This window comes from Chrysochloris asiatica, unplaced genomic scaffold, assembly GCF_000296735.1.
Source record: "Chrysochloris asiatica unplaced genomic scaffold, ChrAsi1.0 scaffold00059, whole genome shotgun sequence".
Lineage (NCBI taxonomy): Eukaryota > Metazoa > Chordata > Mammalia > Afrosoricida > Chrysochloridae > Chrysochloris > Chrysochloris asiatica.
Genome location: NW_006408577.1, coordinates 10,140,471 through 10,156,612, shown reverse-complemented (window position 1 = coordinate 10,156,612; position 16,142 = coordinate 10,140,471). Strand labels below are relative to the sequence as shown.

The window sequence follows — 16,142 nt, the reverse complement described above, 5'->3', positions numbered from 1 at the left end:
AGCCTTTTCACCTGCTATCTTGCAAGACAGAAAAGAGAATTAAGTCCTCCAATTTCTGGTCTATAAGTAATCATGGGAAGTCTCCATCATTTCTTCCAATTTCATTAAGTTCTCTACATTCAAGAGCAAGTTCAGAGTCTCTTCTGACATTCACTTTGGTCTTTTCTTTCTTTATATATGCAAGACAAAATAACAACTATATTGCATTTTTAATGATAAAAACAAAAGCTTCGCTGAAATCACACTAATTTTTAGATAATTTATTTCAGGTCCTATTTCTAAAAACACTTCAAGATACGCTTATATAGAGTCCACATTAACTCTTTCAACAACAGGGTAAATGTGATGGTTAGAGTTTTGTGTTAACTTGGCTGAGCCAGGATTCTCAGTGATTTGGCAGTGAAGACGTAATCCCCTCCATGATGGGATCTGTTATCAGTAGCCAATCAATTGAAAGGAGATTATATCTTGGGCATATGGTCTGCAACATCTTCATCTTACAAAAAGATAAAAGGAGAGAGAAGTGAGTAGAGAAAGGAAGACCTACTACCACCAAGAAAGAAGAGCCAGAGTGGAGTGCATTCCTGCACTGGGAAGCTCCTAGTTGTAGGAAAAGACTGATGCCCAGACACAGGGAGATTTTCAACGACTGTTGAGGCTATGCCGAAAGGCAACCTTTTTCCCAAACCAGTGTTCTGTATTCATACATCTACCCTCTGAAACTGTGAGAGAATAAATTTCTGTTTGTTGAAGCCATCTATTTGTGATATTTCTGTTATACAGCACTGGTGGTGGTGGTGCACCGTGGAGTCGTTTCCAACTCATAGCAACCGTGCACAGGGTTTCCGAGGCTGCAAATCTTTACGGGAAAAGAAACCCTCATCTTTCTCCTGCGGAACAGCTGGTAGTTTTGTACTGCTGACCTTGAGGTTAGCAGCCCAATTCGTAACCACTATGCTACCAGAGATCCTTAGATTACTAAAAATGTAATCTATATACTTTTTATATTGTATTCATTTAAATAAAAGGGAGTTCTTCATTCTTAGATTCATTATGAAACTCTAAAACACAAAGGAGTCTGAAAAAGATCCAGCTTTTCCTACTGACTCAAATACAGGGGAAATTTTGGGTAAATTACCTTTCTCTATCTCTTTTCTCATCTGGAAAATGAGATAAACTAGCTTTCATTCTTCAGAAGGCATACAGAGAGAATTAAATAATACACAAATTTAAAATACGTTTTCAAAGGCTTCAATGATTAGTCACCGCCAAACACGCTAGGTCTTTCAAAAAACATGGCTAACAATTTAAAAACTCCAAATGAGCATTTGACTTTTATCTGTGGTTTCTACATGTTTCTCTGACATTTCATTATAGCTTCAAGACAACAGAAGAAGAAACTTAGTAAGAGTATGTCTTTCTATTGTAAACTCCCAGGAAATTGAGCTATTTTTCTTTTGTATTCCCTTCAATGATGAGAATGTTGTTTTTAAGTGTCTTAGAGTCAGTTCCGACCCATAGCAATCCTGGAAAGGGTTTCCAAGGAGCAGCTGGTCAGCTTGCAGTTTAAGCTCAGTTCAGCACATTAACCCACAGCACCAAACGCAGTGAATATGTTGGGGGTTTGATCACTATTTCAAATACTGAATTGAGATGATTTATAATACAGTTAATTTTTAATACAGAGTAGCAAGTAACAATAGGACTGATAAGCATAATAACTATAAATAGATATACCTGGATATCCATTTTTGTCTATGTCTGTGGCTCCTTTCATAGAATAGCCAAAACTTGGTGGCATGCTCCGAGCAGCCCATTGCCCTTCAAGGATTTGAGAAGGTACCACATTCAAACCTGTTGATCTTCCATTGAAGACATAAACAATTCCTTTTTTATCTTCACCCCCATATGGAGCAGCAATTGCAATATCTGTGGGGGGGAAAAAGAGGAGGGGAAGAGAAAGGAATGGAGAAGTAAAAAGGGAGAAGACAAGGTGAGAGATGGGGAGAGTGAGAGAAAGAGGGGAGGAAAAGAAGAGGGCAAGGAAGGTGAACAAGAAAGCCTTAGAACCTGTATTTATAGAATATGATAGAGCCTAACATTATAGAATACACTTAACATGATAAATAGTAATTCAAAGTTCAGCAGAATACTCTTCATTCAAAAGCAACAATTTAATTCAAGGAGACTCAAGAGAAACTGTGTAGTAATGACATTAATTTGGACCACATCTTCTAGATCTGATTTTTCTGGACCTCAATTGCTTCATATTTAAAATTGCAGTTGGGTGAGATTTTCAAAAGATCTAAGGCTAATTCCAGCTCTCAAATTTCTAGTTAAAATTCTAGATTGGATTTAGGTTCACCTATTACAGTATGATTTCACCTTTAGCTACATATTAAATTACTTTTTGTACAGACCCTATTTTCGAACAAAGTCACATTCATGGGCGGCAGGGGAGGAATGATGGGGAGTTTGAAGACTTGCACATATCACAGCGACCCTGTATAGGGCATACAAGGAGCAGTTAGTGAGTTTGAACACTGAACTTTTAGTTAGTAGTCCAGTGCTTATCATCAGTGCCACACCAGGACTCCTCATATGTTTTACTGTGACACAATTCAACCCATCATAGATCCTCTGAGGTGGTTTCACTGCACACTCACTGCTTTGTGTATGAACCAGAATGTTAGTCTACAAATGTTTTATTATTGACAGAAGACCTTAATCAATAGCTATCCAACTATAGTATGCATGAGAATGACAGGTACTTATTATTTTCTTAATGTAGATTACTTACTTTCCTGTTGAGAGATTCTAAATTAGTGAATTTTAGCAATTCTTCACAATTTCAATGAAGAAGATATCAAACATCAGTATATCAGGGTGCTTCAAAAAGTTTGTGGAAAAATTTCAAATCTTTCAATTCCATTTTTCCATAAACTTTTTGATGGCCCCTTAAATACATTTTTAATTGTATATTTTGTTGAGAATATATACACAACAAAATCTATACTCATTCAACAACTTCTTCATGATTTCAATTTGGTCTTGTTTAACATGTGGTGTGGCACTGTATGATAAGCACTGGATTGTAAGGTCAGTTTGAACTGTAAGGTTAGAGGTTCAAACTCACCAGCTGCTCCTTGGAAACCGTGTCCAAGGTTGCTATGAGCCAGAACCCATTCTACAGCACGTAACAACAGAAAGTACTAAAATAATGTAAACAAATAATTTTGAAATTTTTTTTTTTTTAAGAAGTCAGTACCAGTCCCTGTGCTGCTGCTGAGGACTCAAGTCAACTCCTCCTTGAGCCTCCTCACTTCCTGAGGCTCCATGCCCCGCATCCTACACCCTCGACTTCCACAGATCTTTCCAATGAGGAAAAGGAATTGTACTGTATGTCTGCTATCCAGAATCTCCTATCTTTCAACCCCTTTGTTGAGGCAAGGGTGACGACCTGCTTCCTGCTGGGACCGAGCTGGGACAGAGGATTATATTCATGTAAGAATTTAACAGAGAAACGGCAGGAAGACCTTTACTACTGTCCAAGTGATCACTGGTGATTATGATAAAAAGAAACTAGTGAAGGCATTTAAGAAGAAATTTGCATGCAATGGTAGGGTAATTGTGCATTCAGATTATTAACAAGTAATTCAGCTAAAGGGTGACCAGCACAAGAACATATTCCAGTTACTTGTAGAGACTGGACTGGCTAAGGACAACCAGCTGAAGGTTCATGGGTTTTAAGCGCTTGTGGCTCACTGAAGCTTAAGTGAGGATTTGGATTTCCTTGCAATTAGTAGAAAATTTCCTTCTGTCTCTTGTTAGAAGCTTAAAACCTCACAGCTTGTCTAATATATCCATTTGGGGGTCCACTTTTAACATTGACGACTGTAACTCCTTCATACAATAAACTGAGAAAAAAAACAAAAAAAGTCACTCTGACCTTTGTACCTCTTTGTATCTGCATCTTTCTATCTCTGCAGCTACCACCCTAGACAACCCATTCCCATACATTGTCTAGACCTTCAAGCACCCTATTATAGTATGGCCTCTCACTTAAACTCTTTTCCTTTAACCCATTCTCTTGAAAGTGTCAATGTTAAACAGTTATTTCCAAAAGCTATAGAGTAAGACCTAATACTACCTGGTCTGACTAACTGCTGAACCTGTAAATCTTGTTCCCTGTCTCCACATTGTTACTCTACCTCTACTCACTACCCTGGTACCTCTGGCCTACTTTCCTATTTCTTAAACATATGGAGCAAGTTCCCATCTCTGGGCACACAGGTGACTGATTTGCTATACAGCTTTTCAAGTTTTGTCCCTAATGTAGATCAAATGCCATCTCCTCAGAGAGATCTTCTCTGGCTCCCTGCTACGACACAAATGCACACTACCCTTTTTGACCCTCTATCCATCAGTTCCCAAGCACATCACCCTGCCTTTGTGGACAGAGAGAAAGGGGAGACTCCACAACCTCTATCACTATGTGAATTTTTCTCATATTTGTTTAGGGATTTATTCTGTTTCCGTCACACAAATGTAAGCTTTTGGAGAGCAAAGATCGTGCCTATCATGGACCCTAACAACCAGTCATACCAAAATATCTCGATTTCTTTATTAAACCCAAATTATTTTGTATCTCCTCAATGACACATCCCCTGAGACATCGAAGACACCTTAATCACTCATCCTTTATAAGACCACTATGCCCTGGAACAGCATAAACACTGGGATTACTAAATTCTAGTGTTTACTTGATTGTTGTTGTTATTAAGTGCTGTTGAGTCAGTTTAGGGTTTCTGAGAAGTGGCTGGTGAGTTTGAACTGCTGACCTTGTGGTTCAAACCAATCTTGTGGTCCAGTGCTTATCCTACAGCGCCACACTAGGGCTCCGTTTACTTGATTACAGATTATTTTACTGAATGCTGGGTCCTTAAGGACACAAATTGACTCTAATTTAATCTCTCATTTTCAACATCTGGAACAGTGATTTGTCTGCAGTGGGCACCAACTAAGAATTTGTTGAATGAATAAATTCCCTACCCTTAAAAAAAAAAAAAAAAGAGTATATCAACTATGCAAGAGAGTTTTTCTTTATCTTTTTTAAGCTTTGAAAGATAACTTCTAACTCGATATGTGCAATGTTGTTGTTAAGAGCTGTCGAGTCAGTTCGGACTCACTAGCAATCCTGTATAGGGTTTCCAAGGCTTTAAATCTGCTCAGGAGCAGATAGAGCCTCATCTATCTCCCGAGGAGTGGATGGCAGGTTTTAACAGTGGACCTTGTGGTTCCTAGTCTGGTGGCTATTGGAGCCACCGCACTCCCCGATACATGCATAAGAATGTATTTATTAAAATACAATTCCCCCCAACAGAAGATGCTGGCTTTAGTGTTAAGATATGGTTTAATGAAAATTATATGGACCTCTTCCAAACATTTCATTTTTTGTACATTCTAATTATCTATCTTGAGGCTGCCACTTATTTAATGTGTTGTTGTTAAGTGCTGTCAAGTCAGTTCCGACCCATAATGACCCTGTATAGGAGCTCTGGTAGTGTAGTGGTTACGAATCGGGCTGCGAACCACAAGGTCAGCAGTTCGAAACTACCAGCTGTTCCGCGGGAGAAAGATGAGGCAGTCTGCTCCTGTAAAGATTTACAGCCTGGGAAACCCTGTGCAGGGTCGCTATGAGTCGGAACCGACTCCACGGCACATAACAACAACAACAACAATAGGTTTTCCGAGGAGCGGCTGGTGAGCCTGAACCACCAACCTTGCAGTTCAAACAGCTTTGCAGTCTGGCGCATTAACCCACAGAGCCACACTTATTTAATAGGAGAGTTCTATTTCTTCATGTAATCTAGAGTATCCTTTGATCATTTTAGGTGCTATTTTCTGGGATTTTTGTTGTTGTTGTTCCATTCTTTCCTTCTCTTTCTTAAGTAACTGATCAAAACTGCAGATAATTACCTCAAGGTTATATAACAGTGAGGAGCTAGTGTTATTGTTTTGTTTTTGGTAACCCCCTTGGTGGTGATATCCAGAGTTTTTGTACTTGGAGGAGCTGGAAAGGGTGCAATATAAAATCAACAAAGGATTAAGGTCTTCAGGTATGAACAAGAAAAGATACAGATTATAATTAAGAGCTTGTTACCCATAAATACATGAAAACACCTCAGATCATTCCCCCCTAAGATATTATCTTTCACAACAAGATCCATGGAGAAACCATGGAAGACCATAAACTGCCTCTCTGGTGTCTATCCTTAATGTTGTTGTTGTTATGTGCCATGGAGTAGGTTCCAACTCATAGCAACCATGCATTGTGTTTCCGAGACAGTAAATCTTTATAGGAGCAGAAAGCCTCATCTTTCAACTGCGGAACAGCTGGTAGTTTCGAACTGAAGTTAGCAGCCCAACTTGTAACCACTACGTTACTAGAGCTCCTTATCCTTAATGTAGCTCTGGTAAAATCTCTATAAAACCTTTTTCTCCTTGTTATTCATTATACTTGTTGTGACAGCAAATAACACATTTTAACAACAACAAAACAGAAAGCAGGATGAGATGTAGGCTGACCATGACAGTGAGGAAGATTCCCTTGAAGTGAATGGTGGTGGTGTGCCATGGAGTCGGTTCTGACTCACAGCGACCCTGCATAGGGTTTCCAAGGCTGTAAACCTTTATAGGAGCAGAAAGCCTCATCTTTCAACTGCGGAACAGCTGATAGTTTCAAACTGTTGACCTTGAAGTTAGCAGTCCAACTTGTAACCACTATGCTACCAGAGCTCCTTCTTGAAGTGGATAAAATACCCTAAACATTACACCACAGCCACGTAACATGCCAGGAAATGTCTCCAAACAACCCTGGAAGACAGAGACTGATCTATTGTGGAGAAGTCACTAATTAGGCTAAAATCTAAAACCTGACCCTTTCTTTTCTGGCTGGTTTTTGTTATTAATGAGTAATAGTTTGGTCTGTTCTATAGTATTATTCTCAATTTCTATTGTTACCTTTCTATCCAATGATTCACTCAATGTATGCTAAATTCTCTTGGTGGTAAAAAATTGTACGACTCAATTTTAGAGAGCAAATTGTGCCTTTGAGTAGTCTCAACTAATAACTTTTAAGGATAATCGTAGAGATGGCCATTTTTAGTACACGACATACAACTATCAAGCAAATCCATGTCTTCCTACTGTTTTTGTTGTTAAGTGCCTTCAAGTCAGTTCCGACTCATTGCAACCCTGAATAGGTTTCTGAGGAGTGGATGGTGAGTTTGAACCACCAACCTTGTGGATCAAGCTGATCTTGAGGTCCAGTTCTTTATCTTACAGTGCCATACCAGGACTCCTTTTTTTCTACTACTGTGGGCTAATGCACTGCACTGCAATGTCGGTTTGAACCACAAGATCAGTGGTTCAAATTCACCAGCTGCTCCAATGGAAATCCTATACAGGGTCGCTATGAGTTGGAACTGACTTGATGGCACTTAACAACAGCAACTTAATAAGCCAATAGTCAAAAATTTCCATTCTGTGATCTCTAGAAAGGTTTTTAATAGTATTTATATATATATATATATCTTGGTGATTTGCAGTCTACTTTTAATGTCTCAGGAAAGTATTCTACAATAAAAGTTGACTTTATTTTTAAAGATGTGTGCAATTACTGAAATGGAACTAGGGGATTACATCTTTAACATGTCCCACATGAAGGGAGATACAAGGGAAATGTTGTTAAGTGTCGTCGAGTGGGTTCTGACGCATAGCGACCTTGTATAGGGTTTCCAAGGAGCGGCTGGTGAGTTTGAACTGCTGACCTTGCAGTTCAAATTATTTTAGACATGCAGAACAAAGTTAAAGCTTTAAAATTATTAAATCAACCCACTACTTTTGAGATATATGTGAGGTCTATATTAGAGTCATTCTGGACATGTACTGCTGCTGTTAAGTGTCACTGAGTCGTTCTGACTTATAACAACACCGTGTAGGTTTCTGAGGCTGTAAATCTTCAGAGGACAGAAAGTCTCATCATTTCCCTCGGAGTGGCTGGTGGGCTCAAACCGCGGACCTTTTGGTTAACAATCCAGTGCTTATCCTAATGACCCACTGTGCTCCAATCAGAGTATTAACTAAGTGAAAGTAAGAGAAGTCCTATGCATTTTATATTTTTAAACTAGAATGGAAAACAGTGGTTGAAATAAAAATTTTAAATATCACTAATAATTAATAAAGAAATAGTTGTATAGGATAGTAATTCCTCAAAATGAAGCACAGAACTGGCAAATAAATTATTTTATCTACAAGGATCTCTGGTAGCGTAGTGGTTATGAATTGGGCTGCGAACCGCAAGGTGAGCAGTTTGAAACTACCAGTTGTTCCCGCGGGAGAAAGATGAGGCTTTCTGCTCCTGTAAAGATTTACAGCCTTGGAAACCATGCACAGGGTTGCTATGAGTCAGAACTGACTCCATGGCACACAGCCACAGGGATCTACTGAATTTTAGGGAAAAATGTAGTCTTTTCATAAAGGAGTCCTTGGCTTCTCCTTTCTTCTGGATCTTTCAACTACACTGCTCTCCTTTATACGAAGGAAGGTGAAAGCAGATTTCAATGTGCCATCACAACTTTGTTGTGAAAAGCAAATAAAGGTGGCCCAGAGAAAGCTAGACAGTCCAGAGTAAGCTGCTTTTCAGTGAAAAGGAATAAGGCTGAAGCTGGTCAGCTAGACAAAAGGCCAGTACATCAGATTACTCATAGGTATCTCAGAATTTGTTTCAGGTCCAAAAATAAGTCATCCTTCCCTTGGAGAATGCTCATACATGCATATTAGGATGAGATGGTGATAGGTGTTCCGATCATCTAGTCATACAGTACTGTGGTCAGGATTCAGCCCGGCAGACAGTGTATTAGGAGCAAGTTTTACGTTGCAGATAAATGGAGAGTAGAGGGCACTGCTGCTAAGCAGGGCACAGAACTCACCCAACTCCCTTCCATTGACTGGATTCTGTCTCAGCCACATTGTATAGCGTTTCCTAAACTTCCGTATCTTACGGAAGAAGAAATGCTTGTCTTTCTCCATAAGAGTGGCTGCAGGATTTGAACTGACTCCTTACCTGCGCATAGAGACACAGAAAATCCTAGCCTAGCACTTTACAAATAGGGCAAAAAGACTTCTTTCAGAAATTCACCATTCCAATGCTGTAATTTGGATAAAATTAGAAGCAATGGGGGGTGTGGAGGTGGGGGTTGGAAGCAGCATGCCTTTCAGTCCTTCTAGTAAAATTCTACAAACAAGGTTTCCAGGTGACCAAAGACAACCAGGGACTCAGTTGCCAAACTTTGATCTTACCATTGTAGCCATCCTGGTCCAGATCTCCCAAAGGTGCTATAGCGCTGCCAAACCTTGCAAAGACCTCAAATCCATTCAGCTTTGTCGTCTGGAAGTCTCCTGAAGCTCTTTGCAGAGACACTGAGACCTGCCCCACCTCTTGGAGTTTGCCATCTGAGCCCCGGTCCATGAACAGAGGTGCTCCAATAAACACATCTGCATAACTGAAAGAACATAAATATTTCACCAAAGCTTGATGAAATTCAATTATTATTAATATCATGTTCTTTCCTATTAAATATCAGTTTCCCTTTTCCACATCTCTCACACAGTCATTCTGAAGTATAAAATGGTTATCAGAGCAATTAACTTAAATTCTTTTAACTATTTTAAAACAGCAACAGTTATCTTATTCTTTGATGGCATAAAAGTTGAAATTATGACAAATATAGAAATTGTCTAATATTCATGATTTAGGCTACTTTTGGTTTCTTAAGTAGACAGATTAGCAAGGAGACAGAGAAATAGGAGAAAAATCTTTAGTTTTAGTAAAGTGCTCATAAACAGTTTCTAGGAACATTTTTGTAAACGTACTCATCCCCATTAATGTCAGTGGCAGCTACAGAAAATCCGAAATATGCAGCCATCTGGAAAACAGGACGAAAATGAAATGTTTACATTTCATCCAACAAGTTTAGACAATTAACACATGTAGTAATGTTTACATTAATTTTTTTTTTTCCTTTGCATATAGTTCTTCCATCTAAATGTCTTCTCCTTTAGTTATTCTACCAACACAATAAGGAGCCCTGGTTGTGTAGTAGGTTACACATTGGGCTGCTAACTGCAAGGTCAGCGGTTTGAATCCACCAGCTTCTCCATGAGAGAAAGATGATGCTTTCTGTTCTCGTAAAGATACACAGTTTTAAAAACCCTACAAAGGTTCACTGTTGAGTCAGAACTGACTCGATGGCAAACCACCATCAACTACAATACAATGACAATCAGGTAATGAGGCATGTTATTTGCCTAGATTCATGGACAAAACATAGCATACATATCATACCAGAATCTTCAACACATGCCATTTAAAGACAAGGATAAAATAAAATTTCCTTTCCATTATCTTCTTCTTCTACACTACCCCAAACACTCCAGACACCAGCAGACATACGACAGATTTGATATACAGTTGCAGACAGACATTTAAATGGAATCCAAGAAGTTATGTATGAATATCTACGCAGTGAGGATAATTCACAACAATTACTAATAAACTGAAAGCGGCCTCTCTTATGTCAAACTAAGACTACCTTAGAGAAATTGCTGTTTGGAAAGGTACAGAAAGAAGGTAGTTCTTGTCTTATAACTCAGCCAATTATTTGCCAATGTCCTGTTGCTTTTGAATTACATGAAGTCATTGTGTTCAAATACATCTGAGTTTGTTACAGGTTTATTATGGGTAGAAGTCCTCTTTCCCATCATGGTGGAAGCTGGCCATCAGAGACAGAGCAGTCTGTCTAGAAATAAATAAACCCCCAAAACAAAATAAAACTCGGAACGACGACAAATTAAAGTTGAACCAAGGTAAAGAATGAGTCAAAAACAAAAAACAAAAAAAACCCACACACAAAAAGGAAAGTTAGGAACGCTTGTAAAATTTTATTAGCAGAGATATCAAGAGGGAATAATAAGGGAGATTCCTACACTATCTATTTTGGGAGGTACAGTGTGATTGAGAAAATGAAAGGCATAGTCTATATTTAATCACAAAATCAGAGGATGCGTTACAAAGTATACTTGTCTGGGGTACCAGTTGATTAGGATGTATCAAAAAACTATTTTGGAGCCACTCTCAACAGTGTTTGCCTTGAAAGTGCAAAGAACGGATGGCATTTACAGGGGCAAGCTTTATCTTGGGCCCTATGGCAGAGGTGTATTCATTTGATTCTCACAAGATCCCCATGAAGAAGTTGAACAATAAATATCCCAATTTTTATAAATGAGGAACCAGATCTACAATGGTCAATGTTTTGTCTGTTGCAGTAACAGACCAAATGTAGAGTTAGGTATGTCCTAATATAAAGCCCATGCCTTTTCCCTCCACAAAATGACTAAGGTACAGAAAGCATACAAAATAACTCAGAGATTGGCACATGGACAGACAGACAAAAACTGTTAGAGATGAAGAAGTCTCCAAGACACAGAAGAATGACCATTTTTGACAATCAAAACCTGACTGCCAAACATAGGTCACTCCAAGCTGACTGACAAAGTGGGAGGGGCCTCTGGGTGCTATGAGTCTAGTTTCTCCTGCTGTTGATCTTCTCCTAGAGCCTAAGAGTCTGCAACTGATCATTGGTTTTTTATCTATTGCTTATTCCTTTATCATTATTAACTTATCATTTAATTCTCTGTAACAAACAACGCAGAATTATATAAAATGCCCAGAGAACAGCTAGAACCTAAAACTATTACTCTTTAACAGGAGAATGTGTTATTTCATATGGTTTAAAAATACGAAGTTATAGTATCTATAATATACATGTCTGTATGATCTTTATTATGTATCTACTTAAAATTAAGGTATACATTAAATTAAAATTTAATTTCATCATCAAAGAAAAGGAAAATTATTGAGGATTGGTGTGTACAACATACTGTATACAATTTCATTTGATTTTCTTAAAAAGTACCTGAATCAAACAGACAAACAACTCCAGATATATTATGAAATCTAAAGGTTTTATTCAAACAAATTACTTTCATCTAAACAAAAGTGAAATATTTAAAGTCTAACTAATATTTATAATGTTGAATACTGAGATTATTTTAAATATATATAATGTTGAATATTATGAGACCATTTTGATTTTGCAGGATAATGCACTGGACTGCAAGGGCAGTTTGAACCACAAGTTCAGCAGTTCAAATCCCACCAGCTGCTCCTTGGAAACCCTATACTAGGTTGCTATTGGTTGGAACCTACTCAATGGCACTAACAATAACAAGAAACAATGAAGTGTTACGTTAAAAAAAAAAAGTAACATATAAAACTTAAAATATAGTGTGAATCAATTAAATATATATATATATATTCACACACTCAAACAGACAAAGAAACACAAGGCTAGGACAAAAAGTACTGTTATACTAGGGTTTCAGTTCATGGCCTTATTCTCCTCCCAAAATGTGTTTTCACATAACTCTCTGTGGTCAGTGGATAGCTGCAAATAAATTCTCTCAGTAATGTATCTGTCTTAGTCTTGTTATGGTACCCTCAAGAAAAAAGGTCTAACTGAAACAGTGGCTTCTGAGAGGCTATGTTGGGTCAGTTGAATTTAACTTTCAGAAGGTCACAGTGACTATGACTGTTTTGGGGACCCCAAAAGGGTCATCTTGATTTTTTCATTTTTTTAAGTAACAGTATAAGCAAGAGGTCTTATTAGGAATAAGTTTTAAGAAAATTGAAAATTATATTGGTGAGAAAAAGGCCAGGAAGGTTGTCCTGAGAATTTTTATTTCTACCCTCGGCTGACCTTAGAAAATTTAATTGGGAAATCTTATCCCATCCACCCTATAGCCCTGATCTTGTCCTTTCATACTTATTCTGTCCTCCCAGCTCAAAAAACATTTAAAAGGAACACATGAGTCTCCTGAGGATGCCAAAACCACCAGTTTGTGGTATAAATTGAAGAGCTCAGAATTCTTCAGGGAAGGATTAGCGAGATGGAAGCACCATTTTAAGAAGTATAGAAAGCTAGACGGCGTAGATGTCAAGAAGCAATAGCTTTACAGTTTGGTAGTTTTGTTAAATAAGGTTTCTATGATTTTGGTGCAATACTTTTTAATTCTCCCTCATACACCAAAATTGTAAGAGTGATTATCTCTGCTTGATAGAATTATAGCTGACTATCATATTTTTTTTTTTCCAAATTGTTCCCATGAATACAGACTACTTTTATAATCAGAAGAGGAAAAATATTTTGAAAACATACCTGCTCACCAGTAAAATTGTGTAAGGAAGACATGTTTTCCCCATCATAAATACAAACCTATACAGGAAAAATGAAAATATATGAAATCTAGTAAAATATAAGATAACCCAGCAATTTTCAAAACATCCTTTAACTTTCCTACCATTCCCAAAGTCCTTGCTGCTCGTGGAACTCCTGAAACAAAATCTGAAAGAAAAAGAGAAAAAAAAAAAACAATCACTGATTTTAAGACCAAGACTGGACATTGTAGGAGGAAGCAGATGTCTCAGAAAGATTTTTTCAGTAGAAAATAAAGAAGACTTTTTAAAAATTGGTAATACATAAAAAATGATCACCACAGGAGTCCTGGTATGGTGCTGTGGAATAATACACTGGACTGCAAGGTTGGTTTGAGCCACAAGGTTAGTTGTTCAAATTCACAAGCTGCTCTACGGACACCTTATACAGGGTCACTATGAGTCAGAATGATTCGATGGCACTTAGCAACAACAATAACAACAGGTCATATATCAGTTTGTTATACTGTAGTGGCATACGTGTTGCTGTAATGCTGGACACTATATCACCGGTATATTTCATATCAGCAGGGTCACCCATAATGAACAGGTTTCAGTGGGACTTCCAGACTAAGAGACTAGAAAGGAGAGGTGGACCACTAATGAGTGTTTCACCACTTAAAATCTTCAGAATAGTAACAGAACGTTATCAGATATAGTGCTGAAAGATGAAAACATGAATCTTCTCATATACAATGCCAGGAAAGGAGCCCCTCAGGTGAGAAGGCACTCAAAATACGACTGGAGAAGAGCTGCCTCCTCAAAGTAGAGCTGACCATGATGACACGAATGGAGTAAAGCTTTCAAGATCTTCATTTGCTGATGGGGAACAACTCAAAATGAGGAGAAACAGCTGCAAATACCCACTACTAATCAGAACATATGAATGGAAAGTTGTAAGTTGCCAAAAATGAAATGGAACACAAAAAGGCTGACATTCTAGACATTAGTGAGCTGACATGGACTAGTACTGGTGACCATGAATCTAAACATTGTATGGTTTACTATACCACGAACAAGAAATTGAAGAGGAATGGTATCATATTCATCATCAAAAATAACATTTCAAGATCTATCTTGAAAGTAGTATACTGTCTGTAATACTATAATATTCATTATGCCTACAAAGAAGACCAGTTAATACAACTCTTATTCAAATTTATGCACCAATCACTAAATCCAGTAATGATGAAATTGAAGAATTCTACCAACTTCTTCAGTCTGAAATTGATTAAACATGCAATCAATATGTATTGCTAATTACTGGTGATTGGGATGTGAATGTCGGAAACTAAGAAGGATCAGTAGTTGGAAAATATGGCCTTGGTGATAGAAACAATGCTGGGAATTGTATGATAGAATTTTGTAAGACCAATGACTTCTTCACTGCAAATACTTTTTTTAAAATAATATAAATGGTGATTATACACGTGGACCTTACCAGATGGAATACACAGGATTCAAATTGACTATTCCTATGGGAAGAGAGAGTGGAAAAGGTCAGTATCATCAGCTAAAACAAGGTCAGGGACAGTATGGAATAGGCCATCAACTGTTCATATTCAAGTTCAGGCTAAAACTGAAGAAAATTAAAACAAGTCTACAAGAGCCGAGAAAGGACACTAAATAAATCCCATTTGAATTTGTACACCATCTCAAGAACAGATTAGATACATTAGGCACAAATGACTGAAGAGCTATGGGATGGCATCAAGAACATCATACAGGAAGAAAAGCAAAAGGTTATTAAAAACACAGGAAAGAAAAAAAACACCAAAATGAATGTCAGAAGAGACAATGAAACTTACTCTCCAGCACAGAGATGTCAAAGTAAATTGAAAAGGCTAGAGCTGAGAGTGAAACGTTCAGCTGATATGAAGTGAGGGGAGATGCACAAGAATGCCAAAACTTGCAGATAGTGCCCATTTGTCCTAGCTTTGATGGCTGGATGATCAGAACTCGACTAGAGGAAGATAAAAGAAATTTGATAAAGGAAACAAGTGTAAATTGCTACCATCTGATGAACTTGACCGACACTTATGGATGTTGTTGTTATTGGTAATTGTCATTGAGTCCGTTCCGACCCTTAGCGACCCTGGATAGGGTTTCTGAGGAGTGACTGGTGAGCTTGAACCGCTGACCTTGCAGTTCAAATGGCTTTGCAGTCTGGCACATTAACCCACAGTACCACACCAGGACTCCACTTATGGATGCAGTAGCTCAAAATACCAACTGACAGGGAAGGAGTCTTCACATCAAGGATTACATCTAACCCCTCTGTACATAGGGTTGATAGAGATGGGCAACTTAGACATTAGCTACCTAAAATGGGGCGGGGGGGGGGGGTTTATAAAGGCACAAAGTGACTGGCTTACACATTTTCAAGAGGGAGTTTAATTTTATAGTGTGTGTGGGAAGGTAGAAGCCGCACTGAATAGTTTTCATCTTGTCTAGATAGGTCTGGTGAAAAGAGATGGGGATAAGATTCAACAGTGAGTAATTATCATGATGAATTGTGATTGTCACAACTGTAAAAGTAGAAGTTTTGTAACATAAAGGGGTTAGTAGTTAATCTTACATTTCAAGAACGGAAGATCCTAGGACCATCAAAGGAGAAGAACATGTGTGGAATGTGGGACACTATCCAGAGAAGCAGTGACACCAGAGATGGAGACAGAGATGATGACATGGAGAAACAGAGCAGCTCAGGACTCTAGACTCATGAAATGAGAAAGGCTGTGTGCTG

At 38.1% G+C, this 16,142-nt stretch overlaps 1 protein-coding gene across 1 annotated transcript in view; it reads right to left on the bottom strand.

Moving 5' to 3' along the window:
* Positions 1–16,142, bottom strand: part of ITGAV (integrin, alpha V) — a 159,682-nt gene that overhangs the window by 47,673 nt on the left and 95,867 nt on the right. The window contains exons 9-13 of the mRNA XM_006864065.1: positions 13,483–13,526; positions 13,341–13,397; positions 9,937–9,989; positions 9,364–9,566; positions 1,738–1,929 (exon numbers count right to left, since the gene is read on the bottom strand). Coding sequence (XP_006864127.1) covers positions 1,738–1,929; positions 9,364–9,566; positions 9,937–9,989; positions 13,341–13,397; positions 13,483–13,526 — 549 coding nt within the window. The remainder of the gene's footprint in view (positions 1–1,737; positions 1,930–9,363; positions 9,567–9,936; positions 9,990–13,340; positions 13,398–13,482; positions 13,527–16,142) is intronic.